This window comes from Pongo pygmaeus, chromosome 4 (assembly GCF_028885625.2).
Source record: "Pongo pygmaeus isolate AG05252 chromosome 4, NHGRI_mPonPyg2-v2.0_pri, whole genome shotgun sequence".
NCBI lineage: Eukaryota > Metazoa > Chordata > Mammalia > Primates > Hominidae > Pongo > Pongo pygmaeus.
The window spans coordinates 136,213,898-136,235,955 of record NC_072377.2 but is presented as its reverse complement, the minus strand read 5'-3'; the positions used below and the strand labels follow the sequence as shown (position 1 = coordinate 136,235,955).

The window sequence follows — 22,058 nt, the reverse complement described above, 5'->3', positions numbered from 1 at the left end:
CCTAACGTCCTTAAGATTCATCCATGTTGTTGCGTGTTGCAGAATTTTCTTCTTTTTGAAAACTGAATAGTGTTTCATTCTGTGTATTTATTATATTTCATTTATCCATTCATCTGTCAATGGACATTCACGGTTATTTTCACATCTTGGCTATTGTGAATAGTGCTGTAATGAATATAGGAGTGCTAATATCTCTTTGAGATCCTGATTTTAATTATTTTGGAAAAATGCCCAGAAGTGGAATTGCCAGATCACATGGTAGTTCTATTTTTAATTTTTGGAGGACTTGCCGTGTTGTTTTCCATAAGTACAATACCATTTTGCATTCCTCCAACAATGTGCAAGGTCTCCAGTTTTCCCACATCCTCACCACTTGTTGTCTTTGCTTTTTTGATTATAGCCAACCTGACAGGTTTTATGGTTTTGATTTACATTTTTCTGATTAGAAATGTTGAGCATTTCTCCTGTATCAGTTGGTCATTTGTATGAATTCTTTGGAGAAATGTTTATTCAAGACCTTAATTGCATTATTAGTTTTTACTATAGAGTTGTAGGGGTTTCTGGTACATTTTGAAGCCAAATCCCTTATCAGATACGTGGTTTGTGAGTATTTTTTCCCATTCCATATTTTATCTTTTTGCCCTCTTGATTATTTTCATTGCTGTGCAGAAACATTTTAGTTTGATGTAGTCCCACTTGTCTGTTTTTGCTGTTATTACCTGTGCTTTGGGTGTCATATCTGTGAAATTATTGCTAAGACCAATGTCATCAAGCTTTTCTCTTGTTTTCTTCTGGGAGTTTTACAGTTTGGGGTCATACATGTAAGCCTTTAATCTATTTTGAGTTGATTTTTGTGCATGATATAGGACACCAGTTTTATTCTTTCGCATGTGGATATCCAGTTTTCCCAGAAGCATTTGTTAAGGAGACTCTCCTGTCCCCATTGTGTTTTCTTAGCACCCTTCTTGAAGATCAGTTGACTGTATACATGTAGGTTTATTTCTGGGCTCTTTGTTCTGTTCCATTGGTCTATGGCTGTCTTAATGTCAGTACCTTACTGTTTTCACTACTGTAGCTTTGTAGTATAATTTAAAATCAGGACGTGTAATGCCCACCAGCTTTGTTCTTTTTCAAGGTTGATTTGGCTCATTGTGGTCTTCTGTGGTTTCATGTGAATTTTAATATGTTTTTCTGTTTTTGTAAAAAATGCCATTAGGATTTTCATAGGCATAGTATTGAACCTGTAGATCACAGATATGTCTTTACAGAAATACAAAATAGATATAAATTGCCCCATTTATGGATGCTTCTTTTAAACAACAGGAGTAGTAAAAATTATTCTGCATATTCTTTGAATTTCACTTATTATTTATCCTGGAGAAACATTGCATATGCATAAGATGCAGTGAAGAATGCCTACTTGTGCATTATTGGTAATAGCAAAAATCTGGAAGTGACTTAAATGCCCGTGAGTAAAGGGAACTGGTCTGACAAACTGTGGTATTTTCATACAATAAAATATTGTACAGCTCTTAAAAGGAATTAGTCAAATTTATGTGTAACAACATGGTTACATCAAGAAAACATTTTAAAATGAAGAAAATCAAGTTGCAGAACAGCATATACAGTGTAGAATTACAACTCAATGTAGAATAACTATATCAAGAATTTTTAATAAAAATCAACATATGAAATAGTCATAAGCTTTTAATTAACACAGTTTGTTAATGTGTGGTTATTGTTTAGGGTTCTCGGTGCTCTTCTGATGCCAATATGCTTGGAGAGATGATGTTTGGCTCAGTAGCAATGAGCTACAAAGGATCTACCTTAAAAATTCATCAGATTCGGTGAGAGGATTTCTGATTTTTTTTTAACGAGTCCCATTTTTAGATATTTGGGTTTTTTTAAGAGAGAATTTTATATGATCTTCACTCAGATTGAGCTTGTCATACTCCATTTAAAATGTTCTGTGGTTTTAATGCTACTTCATGGCTCTTGCAGCTATGCTGTGAAACCTCTGTGACTTACACATTTTTATTTATAATAAATCCAAAAGGTCATTATATTTTAGTTTTGGTCTCTCTCTTTCTCTTTTTCTTCATAGTTCCCCTCCACAGCTCATGCTCAGCAAAGTGTTTACTGCTCGGACTGGCAGCAGTATTTGTGGGAGTCTCAATACGTAAGTGCTTATGGATACGGGGGAAATGTATTACTTTAGATGTGCAAAGTATGAAAACTAACAAACTGCTTTTAGGACTGCAGCACAAGTTCAGATTTTCTGTCTTTCCTTAAGTTTAAAAGTTCATGGAGGCCAGATTTCACTCTCAATTGAGTTTAGTTGAGAAACATGAGATGTCGTTTCTGTTTCTGTGAATCGCTAGAAGCAGTATCTGGAAGTAGAATGATGAATGGATTTCCGTCTTAGGGCAACATGCTGATTTTCAGTTTTGCGGTACCACGCTGAGTTACCTGAGTTACCACAATCTGTAGGTTGATGCCCTTCAATTTTCATATCCCCTACGAAATTAACCCTACAGACAGGACTGACCTAGGTCAGCCATATTGATATTACATATAATATATACACTATATAATGATAGCCACCAGGGTATTACAAGCTATTAATGCAAAGATTGGAATAGTGAAGCTGAAACAAAGGCAGGCCTGGTGTCAGGATCATGGGCCCTGTGCCAGAACCTAGTAAATTACTGGGGCTAAAGTTAGGCAGTAGAAGACCCCAGAGAGAGATTTTGCAGGTGCCATATCAGAGCAAGACTCATTGGCTAGTCAGAGCCCCTGGGGGTAACCCAAGGTCAAAGGCAGCAAGGAAACTACTCCAGACTACAGAAATTCTGCAGGGCCCCCATTAATTGTTAATGCCTTAAAAAGACCTGTTTGGAAGAGTTTTATTAGCTAAGTTTCTAATACCTGTAATTCTTTGGAAGGAAAGTGGGAGGTAGTCTTTTTTTTTTTTTTTTTTTGAGACGGAGCCTCACTGTGTCACCAGGGTGGAGTGCAGTGGCGCGATCTCAGCTCACTGCAACCTCTGCCTCCTGGGTTCAAGCCATTCTCCTGACTCAGCCTCCAGAGTAGGTGGGACTACAGGCGCAGGCCATCACACCCGGCTAATTTTTTTTTTTTGTATTTTTAGTAGAGACAGAGTTTCACTATGTTGGCCAGGCTGGTCTCGAACTCCTGACCTCAAATGATCTGCCTGCCTCAGCCTCCCACAGTGCTGGGATTACAGGCGTGAGCCACCATGCCCGGCCGTGGAAGGTATCCTTTAAAATATTATGGATGCCTTAAAAAATCTTGAAGCCAAAAATACTGATCTTTAAAAGTAGAAATTAGAGATCTACTAAAGTAGAAATTAAAGATTCCATGTTGGAATCACTGATGTTAGCCATAATCACCAGAGTGTTTTCACCTTTTCTAAGTTCTGATAATTCCTAAAATCTCTAGAAAGGATATTTTGCACTAAAAGCATAAAGTACTTTTATTTTTCTTATCCTGAAAGAGACACTAAAAGAAGTGATATAGGTTATTTGTAATATATTAGACTAAAGATAGTTTTTGGATATTTGCCTAATGATTTATTCTACTCTTCTTCCTCCTAGCTTCCACCTCTCCCTAACAGATAATTAGAAAATATTTTTAGGTCTAAAATATGAGGGGAAACCTTGTTTGAAATCTAAATCAGGTTCAGCAACTTCTACTTTAAAGATCCAGATAGTAAATATTGTTTGGCGCAAAGACTTGGAACCAACCCAAATGTCCAACAGTGATAGACTGGATTAAGAAAATGTGGCATGTATACACCATGGAATACTATGCAGCCATAAAAAAGGATGAGTTCATGTCCTTTGTAGGGACATGGATGATGCTGGAAACCATCATTCTCAGCAAACTATTGCAAGGACAAAAAACCAAACACCGCATGTTCTCACTCATAGGTGGGAGTTGAACAATGAGAACACATGGACACAGGAAGGGGGACATCACACACTGGGGCCTGTTGTGGGGTGGGGTGAGCGGGGAGGGATAGCATTAGGAGATATACCTAATGTAAATGACAATGGGTGCAGCACACCAACATGGCACATGTATACGTATGTAACAAACCTGCACATTGTGCACATGTACCCTAAAACTTAAAATAAATAAATAAATAAATAAATAAATAAATAAAATATATATATTTGGCTTTGTGAGCCAGACAATGGGTTGTAGTTTCTCAACTCTGCTGTTGCAGCATCAAAGCATTCATACACAGTATATAAATGAATCGGCATCGCTGTCTTCCAATAAAACTTTATTTACAAAAAAAGGCAGCAGACTAGATCTGGCACTCCAGGCTATAGTTTACCAACCTCTGATTTAAATGATTATGTTAGTTAATTTGTAATGCTAATAGGAAGAAACTGTTTTTGCACTTAAAATTTCATCAGGATGTACAAAGAATTGTCCTTAAACCATAAAATGAATTTGGAATTAATTTTTTTCTCACCCTCCATAGGCTACAAGATAGTCTTGAATTCATCAATCAGGACAACAATACATTAAAGGCTGATAATAACACAGTTATTAATGGACTGCTTGGAAATATAGGTAATGGTTCCTTTGATTTTATAAGTTTAAAAAATATTAGCAGTGGAACAAGTGTTTTTTGAAGTTATTCCTTAATAGTGCAGATCTGTCATGATAACAAAGAATTTCAAATACTGTAAGTGGAAGAGGCATTTAAATTGCCAGTATGTATAACATTTATTTGGAAAACATATTTTTCATATATTTGAACACAATATTTATTTTGTATCTGATAAAGAGTACTGCTGTAGATATATCTAATTTGTCTTCATTGTTTTTCATTGTTAAATTTGATGCATCTTTGAAAGGTGTCAGTGATAAGAAAAGCCCTTAGTAGTTCTTTTGGCTATTTCAGCTGAGGAAGACTATTACACCTTCTTCCTTCTCTCTTCCATAACCATAAAAGTTATTTTAAAATGATGCTTGTTTTTGTGACCTGTAACTCAGATGAGCAGATGTTCAAATTTGATGTTTCTTAAAAGATTTATTAGAATAACAATTTATTTAGTACTTCGGTTAGCTGATTGTTGTTATTTAAGTACTACATTTTAAAGTGACAGACTTTCTAAGATTTCCAGTCATTTTTTCTAGACAGCTCAACTGAACTGCTGCTGTATTGCGATATTTCTGGTGCATAAAAAGCTACATAGTAGCCAAGGGAATGGGATAGCAATTAGAAAAGTATTAATATTTCTTTCATTTTCTGTTTAGCAAGAACTTTTATTTATAATTAATTTTAATAAATATTTGTTATATATTAGTAGAAAAGTTTTTTCTTCCAACTTGAACTGTATGACATCCTATTATTTATTTTTTATAATTTGTGTTTATTCAAATGAACAATCACTTATAAAACACCTATTACTGTGGGCTAGTCATAGTGTTAGGCATATACTTTATAATGTATGTGTGTTATAGAAAAATAGAAGTTCTGCGTTTTCTTAACTTGCTTGATTACTTCATTGATTTTAATAAAGGAAAAATGTGACAAAGAAATAATGAAATCTTTTTTCTTTATAATTTGATGCTTTTCAAAGCTCAAGGGGCTTGTTGAAAGTTGAAAGTAATTATGGGTTTTTTTTGTTTGTTTTTGTTTTTTGAGATGGAATCTCACTCTGTCACCCAGGCTGGAGTGCAGTGGCGTGATCTTAGCTCACTGCAACCTCTGCCTCCCGGGTTCAAGCAATCCTCCTGCCTCAACCTCCCAAGTAGCTGGGACTGCAGGCACGCGCCATCACACCCGGCTAGTTTTTGTATTTTTAGTAGAGACAGGGTTTGCTGTGTTGGCCAGGCTAGTCTCGAACTCCTGACCGCAGGTGATCCACCCACCTCAGCCTCTCAAAGTCCTGGGATTACAGGTGTGAGCCACCGTGCCCCAGCCAAAAGGAATTCATTTTATAACACAAATCCATTATTACTTATAAAGGTAAATTATACTATAGAGGTTAGATATACTTATCTTCTCTTTTAATATAGAGTAGAAAATCCGTTTTACATACTACTGACTTTAAATAATGAGCAGCATTTACTTGCACTCTTTTAATTGTGAATCAAGGATTTTTGTGTGTGTGTCTACATTTCTTATTTTCTTTCAATTTCCAATCAATCAATCAATCGGTAAGTATGTGGTGAGCACCTATAATATGCCAAGCACTCTGCTAGGCCCTGAAGATACAGTGGTGAACCAGACACAGTTCCTGCCTCAATGGATTTATAGTTAGTGGAAGTCAGAAAAGTAATACAACAATTACAGTATACTATAGTAAATTCTTAGAGTTAAAAGCAGTGTGTGATTAAAATAAGGAGAAGCACTCAGTTCAGTCCTGGAGAGTCAAGGAAGGCTTCCTTGAGGACATGACGCTTAAGCTTGAAGGATTAGCCAGATGGTTAGGGAAAGAAATGTTCTGTGAAGAAGCAGTAGTACGTACACAGACCTAGGGGTAAGAGATCATAGAGTATGGAAAGAATGTGAATAAATCAGTATGTGTGGAGTACAGAGTAGGGGTAAAGTAAATGAAAAAGAAAGAATGGAGCAAAAGCTAGATCACAAAACACACTGTAGGCCACACTGAAGAATTCAGAGTTAATGCTTGGTGTAGTGTAGTTGGGCACCAGTGCAGGTGTGTTGGTTCGGGTCCTTTACCTGTTTTTTTTAACAGGTGCCAAAGACAGGATTAAATGTGCAACAATTGTATTAGGGGAAATGACTATGTAAAGGAAAATGAGGAAAATGCTGGGAAAGTCTGAGAGACCCATCGAATTGTGATGTAAGTCTGACCATGGATGAAGGAGAGAGGGATAGAATGTTGACTGGAAGTGTCTCAGCCCGCTATACAGTTCAAGGGAGGTTTAGCAAGGCCCTGGGAAGTATTTGAGTCAAAGTTGGTTGTCAGAAGTGTCCCATGTCTCCCCAAAATGGGCCTGCCTTAGTATACCTACTGTGTTCAGCCATTGGCTGGGAGCAGCCTATCAGCTATGTGTCCTTGCACAAATGTGGCAATGGATTTCAGTAGGTGTTCTTAATCAACATACTCTTTATAGTTGGAGATCTTTGAGATTTATTCTCGAGGCCACCACAGAGGAATTTTCGGAATATAGCAACACAAATTACATTTGTGTCTGTAGAAGAATATTCTAACTGCAGTAGGAATGGATTCAGATAAGTGGGATTGAGAAAAGGCCCATATTAGAAGGCTGATCATGTTACTCCAAATGACAGATAATGATACCTACAGTAAATTAGTGTCAGTGGGGATAGTTGTTGAGAAATTCACTAAGGGACATAGAGTGGACCAGATTAGCTAATTAAATAGAAGAGGTGAGGCAAAAGGAAGAATCAAGTTTGGCACTTTGCTGGCTGTTTAATTGCATGGATATTGGTGCTGTTCACTAAGGGAAATAGAAGAAATCAGAATTGATGATTTTAGGTTTAGGCATGTTCAGTTGGAAGTACCGGAATATCGAAGTGAAGAAATCCATTGTTGTTAGCTAGTTAGATAGGTATATTGTAGGGTATTCTCTTTAACATAAAAATGGATGAGTGTTTAATAATTTAAAAATAATAGAAGTTGACCAGTTAGTTGTATCTTCTGTGGATTTGAGAATCATCAGGACATAAATTATAATTGAAAGCACAGGAATGGAGGATGACCTTGGAAATGTAAAGAATGAGAAGGAAAGATTGTTGAAGATGGAGCCTTGGGGAATGCTGGCTTTAAGAAGGGTTACGAGGCCGGGCGCGGTGGTTCACGCCTGTAATCCCAGCACTTTGGGAGGCCGAGGTGGGCAGATCACGAGGCCGGGAGATCGACACCATCCTGGCTAACACAGTGAAACCCCATCTCTACTAAAAATACAAAAGAAAATTAGCTGGGTGTGGTGGCGGGCGCCTGTAGTCCCAGCTACTCGAGGCTGAGGCAGGAGAATAGCGTGAACCCCGGAGGCGGAGCTTGCAGTGAGCCAAGATTGCGCCACTGCACTCCAGCCAGAGCGAGATTCCGTCTCAAAAAAAGAAGGGGTAGGAGAAGAGAGGCACACAGACTAAGACTGAGGGGGGAAAATACAGAGAGTGTGTTACGTGGGAAAAAAGTTTACAGTGTAATATAATCAGCATCAATTACTGCTATAAGGTAATATAAAATAATATGGACTAAATTAAGCAACAGGAAGGGTTTTGGTGGCCTAGATGAGCAGTTTCAGTGGGGAGAATAGATGTCAGAATGGGACGACTCAGGGTTTGGACTTTTGTCCAAGATGCAAGCAGTCGTTCTCAAACTTTTTGGTTTTAGGAGCTCTTTACACACTTAGAAATTATTGAGGACTGCAGAGAACTTTTGTTTATGTGGAGTACAACTACTGATAAATACTTTATTAGAAATTACAACCAAAAAATTGAAGAATATTTAGTAAATCCTTGAAAAATTACACTAATACCCCCTTTCATGTTATTACAGGCCTCCAAAAAATCAGTAAGAAGAGTGGCATTGTTTTATATTTTTACAAGTCTCCTTAATTTCTGGATGAGGATACAGCTAAATTCTCATATCTGCATCTGTATTCAGTCTTTTGTGATATGTTGTTTTCATTGAAGTGTATCAAGAAAATCCTGTCTCACACAGATAGGTAGTTGGAAAATGGAGGACTTCACGGACCCCCTGAAAGTCTCGGGGACCCAGTGGGTCCTTGCATGACATTTTGAGAACTGCTGAACTGCTGTAGGATTAGATATATGGAGGGTGGTGGAAGAGACTTGACTGTGTTTAAGTGTTGACAGAAAAAGGAAGTTATAAGGAGCATGAAATTAAAGACTAGAAGTAATAATTGATAGAAGGAGGTTTTTGAAGAAGAATGGGGGATTGGGGTCCTAGCTGATTTAGAGTTAACTTTGGAAGGGAGGGAGGAACTTAGGATTTTTTAATAAGTCACTAGCACATTGTAAGGCTTGAATAACATGACAGCTTAGGCAGGAAGGAGGCAAGGATGGATGAGAGAGTAAGTTTTGAAGCAGGGTGATAGAAAAAAAAGGGTTCCAATCTGGTTAATTCTACTGTGTGTATGTGCATATATGCATGTGCATACTCTAGGAAACAAAAGTTTTATGCTGAGAAGAAGAGGTAGGGAAGGAGTTTGAAAAAGTAGATAATTTTTGAAGTAACGAGGGAAAGAAAGCTAGGACGAATTAAAGAGCTGACCATTGAGACATGGAAGGATTGCTGTACATGTGCTATAATTATAGAAGTTCTTGCTACAGAAAAATAATATCTGTTAGCAATTTGAAAACTACAGTTGGCTGGATAGAGTGGCTCATGCCTGTAATTTCAACACTTTAGGAGGCCAAAGCAGGAGGATCAATTGACCCCAGGAATTTGAGATCAACTCGGCAATGTAGGAAGACTTTGTCTCTACTAAAAAGTTTTCAAAATTAGCTGGGCCTGGTGGCGTGCACCTGGAGTCCTGGCTCATGGGGAGGGTTGAGGAGGGAAGATCACTGGAGCTCAGGAGTTCGAGCTTTCAGTGAGCTATGATTATGCCATTGCATTCCTGCCTACATGACAGAGCAAAACTCTGTTTCAAAAAAGGGAAGAAGAAACATGCAATTGTCACTTTTTAAAACAGAAAGCCCCCTATTCCATCCTAGATAAATGTCCTTCAGGGCTATTTAGACTATTTTGATGAAGCATAACTAACAGGTAACCCAGCTGCTTGCTTTCAGGGTATAATGTCCTTCTTGGGTCTTCAGACTGCAGTTACCTTTTCTTGATGAAGCATGTGGCAGCCACTTCTCTTGAACAGCTGGGAGTCCGGTCCCTGATGAGCTTCATTTGTGTTCCTCCTTCCACAGTGGCTGACTCCTGGTTTAGTAACCTTGGTTTCTTCCATTACTTTGTAACATCACTGGGTTAGAAAAACCAATTTTTAATTTGTCAGTAAGATCTCTTTTCTGGTTTTGCACCCTGTTGTATGCTGTGTGCCAGGTGCTTAGGTGGTTTTCTCCTCACTGCAGTTGTAGGCACATACTATAATCTTCAAACAACTTAAAAAAAATAAATTTATTTGGCAAATATCAGATTAGATAGATAACATTATCGTACTTTTTCAGATCTTTAAAAATACTGCTTTACATTAGAAAGGATTGAACATTTAAAATAATTTTTACTTTATATAGCAGAAGCTTGTTTTTATTACATATAGATTTATTCGTAAAAATACGTGAAGTTGTTGTTTGATATAAATCATGGCTAAAGAAACACCATCCTGTTTCAAAAATGGGAAAGACAGCTTGAATTCTTATTTAGTTTAAAAGTTTCCATCCATATTTGTTGGTCTGCTCTTGTGCTGCCTTAGCTCATCTTTTTTCCCTGACGCATTGTGGCTTCTCTAACAGTCCTCTTTCATGTGTATTTTACGTTTTTGCCATGTAGGTCTTTCACAGTTCTGCAGCCCCAGGCGGGCATTCTCTGAGCAGGGTCCGCTCCGCCTGATCAGGAGCGCCTCTTTCTTTGCAGGTTTGCGATGTGCTGTGTGGGTAGACTAGTTGGTGTGCCCCAACGGCTAGACTCTGTAGTTAAGCTGTGGAAACAAGAGAGTAGATGAATGCAATTGGTGAGGTTGTGGTTAAGAAAACATTGCTTTAGGAAGTATAAAAACTTAATTCCTTTCTACTGAACATGTTCTTAAAGTTTCCAGACACTGAATTATCAGTAGAATTGACATTTTTATGAAATTTCAGTTTGTCATTTCTCTTGTGGCATAATGATTTTAACTTCAGAATCTGAAACCAAAACTTAATATGAACTTTATTTCTTATGATACCACTTGGAATTTTTAATGTGACACTGTCTTGTTTCCATGGCTGAGTAGCTTTTGTACCATAGTTCACCAATTGCAGAAAATTATCCTATCTTGTTATTATTGTAAAATTTCTGATCTACACTATTCCATAAGAACAGTTTTTCTTGGAGCTAAGATTTAGATGAACAAGCACTACTATAACGCTCTGTAAAAGGCGTATACGACTATATTTGCTTACATAATCAAGTTGATGATTGTAGAGTGTGTTCATGTGTATATATCCAGGATTCTAATCATATTCCTTGTTTTCACACATTTTAGCGGATTACCTAACATTGTAAACTTTTAGTGGAAATTACTGGAATGTGAACACATTTACTCTTCATTGTTCTCAGATTGGCATCAATTTAGCCCTTCTTGTTTTGATTAATATTTTCTTTCCCTGTAAATATTAGATATAAAAAATATATATTTATAGAAAACTTGGAAAACACTTTTAAAAGGCAAAAATATATATTAGCCATTTTATCAGCCAGAAATACCTGCTTTTTTGTTTTTTAAAGAAAATTGGGATCATACTATTCAAACAAATATCTTAATTTATTATAGAGAATTTTGAAACATACATTGTTATAGGCAGAAACAGTAGAATGAACTGTGATATACCCACCACTTGGTCCCAGCAAGCACTCATACTGTTCAGTAGCTTGCTTTTGTTCATTTAATAGTATATTGTAAATATCTGTCACTGAATATGCTTCCCAAATATGACTTTTAGTCACTCCTTGCTTCTTTAGATATCATGTTTTAGATTCTTATACTGTGTATCAAATCTTCACAGAGCTCTCAAAGCTTGTTCAACTGAGTAATAGCTCTTGGTGTTGGGTTGGTGCCATGCTATTGAAAAAAATAAGGGAATGCAATGAGATGAGCATGATTTCGTTTGCTATTTAAAAGGAGCTGTTCATCCACCTGAATAGCAATATATTTTATAACTGACAGTTTCATCTTTATTTATAGTTCACAGCAACCCAATGGACATGCCTGGAAGAGAGCTCAATGAGGACAGAGACAGTGGCATAGCACGGTCTGGTAATGTCACGTTCTTGTATTCAGTTTTTTTATGAGATTACTGTTGGCATTGATTTTCTTTTTTATCCCTCCCTTTATTATCAAATTTGTTCATATTGATATTAGCCTTACAAGAGAACTGTGAAAAGACCAGAGCAAAGTCTTATAAATTTAACATTTTTCATGTTTACTTTTAAGTGTGCTGAGTAGAATAAAGCCAGGATGAAGTAAAGCCAGAGTAAAGTACACTGGTTGAAGCCTAGTGAATATAAGAAGAAAAGCATTGGTCAGAAAACTGCTTAGAAACCGTAGTAAAAAAAAACACACACACACACACATTTGCTTATATTTGCTTGCTGCTAACTAAAGTTTAAATTGTCATATTGTCTCTTGCCCGGAAAAGCATAGGCATTTTGAATCAGTGTTATACTTTTTTTTTTTCAAATATGTACCTGTCCAAAATTTGTAGGTCTAGCAAACATTTATTGAAACATGAAACATGGTGGACATTAAAAAAATTAAAGCCGAGAGTCTGCCCTTATGGAACACAGACGTATGGAGTCTAGTGGGAGAAAAATTAGGAAAATCATCTGTCATAGTTCATTGTGTGATGCATTTAGTGATAGGCCTGCGCAAAAAGCTTCAGAGAAAGAACACCACACTTAGCCTGGGCAAGGGGCAGGGATGCCAACGATGCTTTACAGAAGGATGATGATTAAGTTGTATTTTGAGAAATAAATAGCATTTATCCAGGCAAAAGCTCAGAAAAGCATTTTAGCTAAAAGGAAAAGTGTTTGTTGGGGCCCAGAGAGCAGCATAAGTAAAAGGAGGAGTAATTTTAGGCTTGAATTACTGTTAGATATGAGAAACTTAATTCAGTGTGATAGCATGTGTTGTTACATTATATGGCTCTGCTATCGAAATTGTTCTATAATTCAGTTTTGAGTATAAATGAAAAATCTAAACTTGCCATATATTGCAATCCCTAGGAGTGTATTAGAATAACAAAGAGAAGTTTTATAAAAAATTCAGGTGCCTGAACTCTACTTTCAAAGACTCTCATGTAACCTAGAGAAGGTATCTCTAGGCATCTCTATTTGTGAAACAAAACAAAATGCAAAACCTGACACTTGATTCTAATGGATAGCTAGGGTTGCCACCCCACTACTCTAATAAGAATAGCTTGTGTTTTTCAAGTAATCTCATCTTTCTTTTCTAATTGAGTTTCTTATTTTTGTTTTAAATAATCTAGAGTATATTTCTTTTAATACCCTTTGCTTTGATGTAATCTAGATATTTAGTCTTCCCTGGCAGGAATTTAATTCTCATTATTTTATTTAAGATTTGAGAGATGATAAATTAATTTATTTATACTTACATTCTTTATAAGTTGAAGCATCTGGCTAGACTGATCTGTTAGGCTGCTTCAAGTTATTGGATTCATATATGCCATTTAGGTTAATGTGTGTTTTCTTTTTTTTCTAATAGGGTTATTTTTAATATTAGAATGCAGTGAAATGTATTTTTTCCAAACTGAGGACAGCATTTTATTTTTCACCGAAGTCATACCCAGATTTAGTTGTACATACCCAATCTTGGACTACAAGATTTTGTAATACTAATTGATAAAATGTGGTCTACATTTAGAATCTGCGTTCTAAAGTAATTTAGAATGAGTTCATTGATGGTCTACATGTTTGCATGGCACATACAGCTTTATCCTCTATCATTGAATTTGTCAGAATTCAAATGAATAGATCTTCGTAATGAAAGTGTCTCAGTTTTTAGTGCTGGTGTCCAAAATAATTTATCATCTGGCCTGTACGTTTTTAATAGTGATGATAATAGATCCGTTTTGAATATACATTTTCAGTATGTGCTTATGATCATGAAAGATAGAAGTCTGGAATATTGCCAAACAAAAGCAAGCCCTTAATGGCAAGTCTTATCCTCTCTAAATCCAGTGGGGAAAAGCCTAATGAAAATCCCCTAGCCTAATGAAAAATCAGCAGTTGTAGCTCTTAACACCTCAAGCAATAAACATATCTTATAGATTTCAGAGAAGTGTTTTGGGAAGGGAATAATCCCCAAGATCAGGGGATTGCAGCCGTTAAAGAGTGGAGTCTGCTGGAATGTGTTTGTCACCTTAGATGCTCCAGGGAGCATTCTTTTTTTGGAGCTTAGTAGGTATAGTCATGATTCTTAATTAAAAGTGGTAGGTTTGACTACATGTGCACACGTGATCCATGAATACTTGTAAATGACCTCTTTAAATGCCATTCAGACACTTACTTTCAATAGCTTGTTCTTAAAATCCAGCTGCTGCATTAAGTTTGAATAGCATCAGATTTCCTTTAATTTAAGAACTAAAAGGATTCAACTAAGTAAGGGGACAGTCAATCCAGTGGCCAAAGGGATAATGCCTTGTTGCAAAGTATAATTTTCTTCTGGAGTCCCTAGAGGGGAATGCCAAAAGGGGATTGTCTCAGAGTTTTTTGCTGATACATTGTTAATATATGATTTTTCTCCTCTGAGACCTTGCTCCAAGAAGGATGTGTTCTTTTAATGGACATTTTAGAGGCTCATGAAGCAAATAAAGTTTAATTTAACCTATTTGTAATTTTGTTAAAAAGAAATTTGTCATTATGCTTAGTCATTATTGACTTATACTTGTTCTTCTGACTTAACAGCATCCCTCAGCAGCTTGCTGATCACTCCATTTCCTTCCCCAAACTCCTCACTTACCCGAAGTTGTGCCAGCAGCTACCAGCGACGTTGGCGACGCAGCCAAACAACAAGTTTGGAAAATGGGGTATTTCCTAGATGGTAAGTTGGAACTTTAAACACAGAACAAGATTGAGTAGTTCCTTAAACACAATTTTATATGGTTTTTTTAGAGCCTGGACTTGTATTCTGTGTATTTTAAGTTTGAAACTGAAAACTTTTAAAATTTACTACATTTTAAAAATTGTGGTAAGTTATACATAACAAATTACAATTTTAACCATTTTTAGGTGTACAGTTCAGTGACATTTATTTAAATACCTTCATATTGTTGTGCAGCCATCATCACCATCCAACTCCAGAACTTTTTCCTCTTCCCAGCTGAAACTCTGTATCCATTCAACGTAATTCCTCATTTCTCCCTTCCCTTCCTCTTGTAACCACCATTCTATTTTCTGTCTTTATGAATTTTCATTCATACCTTGTATGAATGAAATCATACACTGCTTGTCCTTTTGTGTCTGCCTTATTTCATTTAGCATAATGTCTTCAAGGTTTATCGATGTTGTAGCATGTGTCAGAAATTCATTCCTTTTTATGACTGAATAACATTCCATTGTATATACATACCACATTTTGTTTATCCATTTATCTATTGATGGACACTTGGGTTGCTTCCACTTCTTAACTATTGTGAATAATGCTGCTCTGAACATGAGTGTGCAAGTATCTGTTCGAGTCCCCATTTTCAATACTTTTGGTTATATATGCAGAAGTGGAATTGCTGGATCGTATGGTAATTTTGTTTTTAAATTTGTGAGGGACTGTCACGCCGCACACTGTTTTCCATGGTTACTGTACCATTTTACATTCCCACCAGCAATGCACAATGGTTCCAATTTCTCCATATCTTCACCAGCACTTATTTTCTGTTTTTTTTGATAATAGCCATCTTAATGAGTCTGAAGTGGTTCCTCATTGTGGATTTTATTTGCATTTATCTAATAATTAGTGAAGTTGAACATCTTTTCTATTCTTTTATTTTCTTTCCCTTTTGAGTCACCCAGGCTGGAGTGCAGTGGCACAATCACGGCTCACTGCAGCCTCACCCTCCCTGGGCTCAGGTGATCCTTCCACCTCAGCCTCTCAAATAACTGGAACTACAGGCTTGCCACCACACCTGGCTAATTTTTTTTTTTTTTTGTAAAGATGGGGTTTCGCCATGTTGCCCAGGTTAGTAGAACTTCTGGGCTCGAGTGATCCACTTGCCTCAGCCTCCCAAAGTGCTAGGATTACAGGCATGAGGCACCACATCTGACTTGAGCATCTTTTCATGTGCTTGTTGGCTATTTGTATATCTTTTTTGGAGAAATGTCTATTTAAGTCCTTTGCCCATATTATAATTGCATTTTTTTGGTTTGTTGGTGAGGTGGGGAAATTCTGTATATATTTTAGATATTAATCCGTTATCAGATATATGATTTGTAATTTTTTTTTACATTCTGTGGGATGTCTTTTTACTCCATTGATAGTGTCCTTTGATGCACAGAAGGTTAAATTTGTATGTGGTCCAGTTTATTTATTTTTTTCCTTTGTTGACTGTGCTGTTTGTGTTATATCCAAGAAACCATTGCCAAATCAGTGTCATGAATGCATGACGCCTTTACCCTTTGTTTTCTTCTAAGAGTTTTATGTTTAGGTCTTTGATTTATATACTACATGTTTTGATATTTCAGTTTTTCATGTTTTTATTTTGGCAAGGTAATTCATTCTTGAAAGATTAGTTTTTAATCTACATTAAGTACAACTGTAGATACTAAAAGTTCTTGTTTTCTCCTCTTTTTTATTTCCTTTATTCCTTCATCTTTGACTTTACTCCTGAAATCAAAAACAGAGACCAGAAGGGCCTAGAACAGGGAAAAGATTGTACCAGACTCATCTATAAATCTTAAAATTTAGCCACTTTTTGGTTGATTATGAATTGGGATTATCTACTTCTTTAGTAACTTCTAATTGGACAAAAAAATGTTCCCAGTCTGACTCTGTAGTAAAATTTCTTAGAAAAACATGAACCTGAAAGAATAGCCAGTAGATTTCTTAAAGAGATATACAATTGGTATGAAATTATAGGTTTGTTTGATAAAACAGCAAAAGACTTAGCTTGCCTACATTTAATTAGCAAGAAGACTAAATTGTGAATTTAATTATTTTTACTTTTGTAAATTAAAAAAAAACATTTATTTTTAAGGTCTATAGAAGAAAGCTTTAATCTCTCAGATGAAAGCTGTGGCCCTAACCCAGGAATTGTGCGGAAAAAGAAGATTGCAATTGGGGTAATCTTTTCATTATCCAAAGATGAAGATGAAAATAACAAATTTAATGAATTCTTTTTTTCACATTTTCCTCTCTTTGAAAGCCACATGAACAAATTAAAGAGTGCAATAGAACAGGTAAGCATAGTTATTTATTTATGTCTTTTCCTTTTAAAATCTTATTCTCCCGATTAAGCATTATATTTATTAATTTGGCAGAAAAATTAACAGACATTGTGCACGTGTCCTATAAAGTGCTCTGGTGGATGCAAATAGATTGAACCCTTTTTAAGGTGCTTACTGTCTAATAAAAGATATAAGATCATTCATCCATTTGTTCTGTAAATAAATATTTGAGGGCCTAAAATGTGGTAGACCCCGTTCTACCAACTAAAGAGAAGTGATAAAAGCAACACTTCTGACCTCATGGGACAAATAAACATATGAATATAGATGTATGTAATAAGTCCTGTGAAGAAAAATAAAACGGAGAAAGGTATATAAGGAATCCTGGAAGGAAGGATTACTAATTTTTATAGGCTAGTCAGGAATGCCCCTTGTTAAAGGACGTGTGAATGTGGTCCAGAAATATGGAGCAAGTGAGCTACAACCATCTGGAACAAGGTATTCCAGGCAGGGGCAAAGGCCTTATTGCAGGAGTAAGCCTGATACTTAAGCAGCATTATGAGGCCAAGGTGCCTGGGTTGAAGTGAGACTAGATCATGTAGGGCCTTATAAGATACCATTGTTAAGAACATTAGCATTTATTCTTACGAAAGTATGAAAGATGGGAAACCATTGGAGGGTTTTGAGTGGAGGAAGAATGACATTATTTATGAGGATCACTCTTACTGCTGGTGGATAATAGATTTCTAGGAGCAAAAGTAGATGTTGTGAGACCAATTAGCATACTGTTGCAGTAATCCAGGTGACAGATGATGAATACTCAAACCACTTTAGTGATTGAATTGATAAGAAATAGTTGGATTCTGGATATATTTTGAAAACAGAGCCAGCGTGATTAGCTGGTAGACTGAATTGGCCTATGGGAGAAAAAACCATTAAGGTTGACTCTAAGATTTTTTTAGCCAAGCAGTTAAAAGGATGAAGTTGCCAGCATTGAAGTGAGAAAGACTGCAAGCGAAACAGATTTGATAAAAGAAGATGGATATTTTATATTTGCATCTGGACATCCTTATGTTTTTATGAGTCTGGAGTTTACCAGAGAGGTCATCAGTGTGTAGATGGTATTTAAAGCCATGAAACTCATTGAGATTGGCAAGAGAGGACAGGGAATGGTAAGCCTGAATTGTGGTGCATTTTAACATTGAGTTTGACGAGATGAGAAGGAACCAGCAGAGGAGAAGGAAAAGGATTGGCCATTCAATTAGGAGAAAAAACAAGACTATATTCTTTTGGGGAAAGCCAAGTACAGAAAGTATTTCAAGGAAGGAGTGATCACTTTTGTCGGTTGCTACTGAGATAGTATATACAATACAAATATGTAAAGTAAATTGTGAAATATTAGAATCTAAGCTAAAAAGGAAGGACAAAGTTTTTTTAGAAATTTGGGGGAAAGTGAAATGACTTCCTATTGGGAAGAAGTTTCATTTGGACTGCATTTTGAAGGATGTATGGGATGTTTTGAAACATAAAGCTCTGAAAATTGGATATAGCAGAATAGCAAGAAAATCGACATTCTTGCCACCCAAAGGGAACACAGTAACTCATTGCTGAAAAATCTTATTTAGGCCTTTTTTATGCATATTGTGCTTTTACTTGGTAGGGATTGTGCTGTGTCTACATTTTTCAAATTATATGCCCATTTAAAAAAACTCAGATTGAGCAACATGGCAAGACCCTGTCTCTACAAAAAAAAATTTTAAAATTAGCCAGGCATGGGGGAGCACACCTGTAGTCTTAGCTACTAGGGAGGCCGAGGTGGGAGGAGCACTTGAGCTCAGAAGGTCGAGGCTGTAGTGAGTTTTGGTTGTGCCTCTGCACTGTAGCAACAGAGTGAGTCCCTATCTCAAATAGTAAAATAAAAAAACATCATTGTCACATACACATTTCTCAAGTTATTGTAAATGGTTCTTACATATATTTTAGTAGGTCTCCTCAATTTAAGTAACAGTTTCCCTGTTAGGCCATTTCTACTTTTGCACAATTGTTGCTACCCTATCGTTAACATCTTGGTGAATTTTCCAGATTATTTTTTAGAGGAGATTCCCAGAAGTTGAGCTGATAAAATCAGTGGCTGTCACCAAAGTTTTTTGCAACAGTCTGTGGAGGGGAAAGGATACGAAGAGGAATAGTGAGAGGTACAACTGGCGAAGTTAATGAGGACCTGATGACAAAAAATGTAGAGTGCTTGCCAGGCAGTTCTGACTTTGTCTTTAAGGCTGTTTGCAAGTTGTACTTTGGGGAGATTAACTTGGCAGTGTGTTTTATATATGGCTGCTGAAACGAGCACTTGGTAGTGCATTTTGAAGAGACTGGAATAAGAGACGAGAGGTGGGTAGACCCGTTAGAATGGTTTAGAAAGGAAAGGATGTATCTCAATAACTCATTAGTGACTAAGGATCATCTGCCTTTAGAGAAGACATAGATGTTAGTTATTCATATTGAATATGTCAAAAAATAAATAGTTCATTAGCAATACTTTTTTATTGAACAAATGAGTAAAGGCCATTTTCATTTACCTTTTCTTAAGTTAGACACTGATTACATTTCTTCAATTGGCTGCACTCACATTTTGTAGTCTAGCCAGAGTCATCACACACAGTAATAAGTTGTGGGTGAACTGACATTTTGAGTTATTTGGAGAAGTATTTCAAGCTTTGTATAAAACTTGAAATAGGCATTATAGAACTCATTAAAGATTACTTTTCAAGTGTTTTCATGTTTTAACGCTTTGATAATTCTGTAACCTAAAGCAGCAGTCCCCAACCTTTTTGGCAACCAGGGACCAGTTTTGTGGAAGATAATTTTTTCACAGACGGGGCTGGGGAGGTGGGGAGTTGCCATGGTTTCAGAGGCATTAGTTTCTCATAAGAGTGTGCAACCTAGATCTGTTGCATGCACAGTTCACAATAGGGTATGCGCTCCTATGAGAATCTAATGCTGCCACTGATGTGACAGGAGGTAGCACTCAGGCAGTAATGCTCGCTCACTCGCTTGCTCGACCCAATTCCTGACAGGCCACTGATGGGTACTGGTCCTCGGCCCAGAGGTTGGGGAGCCCGACCTAAAATGTATATTGTTAATGCTTGTAGTTGTTTGGGTATTTGTTCAATTGTAGTATCCCATTTTTTATTAAAGCTGAAAGATGAAATTAAATGAATGCTTTTACATAAATGAATGGGACTTAATTTTTAAAGTTCTATAGTAGTTACTTAATGATAGAATATTATTAAGAATAGAATATAATAGTGAATATTGTACCATCCAAAGAAGTTATCTTCTAGGGCCAGTTTTCAAACTATTTTTTTTTAAAATAAAAGCTATGGATTTTGTTTCTGAACACCTTGGCAGTTATTTTGAAGTCTTCTACCTTTTGAGATTTGTGATTTAATTTAAAAATAGCATTGCTGATAAGATTAAGGAAGAACACTACCAAATTCTAGCACAATAATATTCACTTCTTTATAAATTGCCAGTCTCTTAACAGTTTGAAAAAACATAAAGTGTGTTTCACTTTTACCCTCTGAAGCTTTTGGGTGTACAGGAACATGATTTCTGGCCTAAAGTAGGCTGACATCTTAATTATTTTTTTAGACAATATTTAATCACTTTGTAATTACATAAAGAATACAGAATTCAGTTCTCTTTGAAAAAGTGTAAAAGATTAAAGTTCTTTTTGACCTCCGTATCCTAATCCTGATCCCCCTTTTGCCTACCTAGATTAAGGCTTTTCAACCTTGGCTAAATATATTTTAAGAAAGCAAATATTGGCCGGGCATGGTGGCTCATGCCTGTAACCCCAGCATTTTGGGAGGCCGAGGCGGGTGGATCGCAAGGTCAAGAGATCGAGACCATCTTGGTCAACATGGTGAAACCCCATCTCTACTAAAAATACAAAAATTAGTGGGGCATGGTGGCGTGTGCCTGTAGTCCCAGCTACTCGGGAGGCTGAGGCAGGAGAATCGCTTGAACCTGGGAGGCAGAGGTTGCAGTGAGCCAAGATTGTGCCACTGCACTTCAGCTGGCAACAGAGCAGGACTCTGTCTTAAAAAAAAAAAAAAAAAAAAAAAAAGCAAATATTACTAACACCTTTAGCTATCTTATTGTAGAATCTTTATATTCCCTTTTTTTTTTTTTTTTGAGACAGTCTTCCTCCATTACCCAGGCTGGAGTGCAGCAGTGGCATGATCTCGGCTCACTGCAACTGCAGACTTCTGGGTTCAAGCGATTCTCATGCCTCAGCCTCTTTCATAGCTGGGATTACAGGCATGTGTCACCACACCTGGCTAATTTTCATGTTTTTAGTATAGACAGGATTTTGCCATGTTGGCCAGGCTGGGCAAATTTTTAAAGAAGAGTTAACAGGGCTGGGGGCAGTGGCTCATGCCTATAACCCCAGCACTTTGGGAGGCTGAGGTGGGTGGATCATGAGGTCAGGAGTTCAAGGCCAGCCTGGCCAACATGGTGAAACCCCATCTCTACTAAAAATATAAAAATTAGCCAAGCCTGGTGGCAGGCATCTGTAATCCCAGCTACTCAGGAGACTGAGGCAGGAAAATCGCTTGAACCTGGGTGGCAGAGGTTGCAGTGAGCCGAGATCGCGCCATTGCACTCCAGCCTGGGTGACAGAGTGAGACTCTGTCCAAAAAAAAAAAAAAAAGGAGTTAACAGAAGTGTTATCTGTAAAATAAAAGCATAAAACCATGAGTTGTTGTTATTGAGTTATCATTATGTCTTGTTCTGTTTGGGAAAAATAAGTTTTTTGTAACCCAGAAACTGTCAACATCAGTTTTTTTATGTGTTGACAGTCTGCAGTTTTAAAAATAACAGATTGAAAACAGTCAAAAATTTTGAACTTTGTTCAACCATTCATTAATTACCAAATGTGTA

At 36.7% G+C, this 22,058-nt stretch overlaps 1 protein-coding gene across 2 annotated transcripts in view; it reads left to right on the top strand.

Moving 5' to 3' along the window:
- Positions 1-22,058, top strand: part of FNIP1 (folliculin interacting protein 1) — a 160,806-nt gene that overhangs the window by 81,411 nt on the left and 57,337 nt on the right. The window contains exons 4-10 of one of the 2 annotated variants that reach the window (XM_054488159.1): positions 1,747-1,847; positions 2,105-2,179; positions 4,517-4,608; positions 10,509-10,592; positions 11,899-11,970; positions 14,640-14,775; positions 16,922-17,123. In XM_054488159.1, coding sequence (XP_054344134.1) covers positions 1,747-1,847; positions 2,105-2,179; positions 4,517-4,608; positions 10,509-10,592; positions 11,899-11,970; positions 14,640-14,775; positions 16,922-17,123 — 762 coding nt within the window. The remainder of the gene's footprint in view (positions 1-1,746; positions 1,848-2,104; positions 2,180-4,516; positions 4,609-10,508; positions 10,593-11,898; positions 11,971-14,639; positions 14,776-16,921; positions 17,124-22,058) is intronic. The other variant, XM_054488161.1, reaches the window with a different exon arrangement.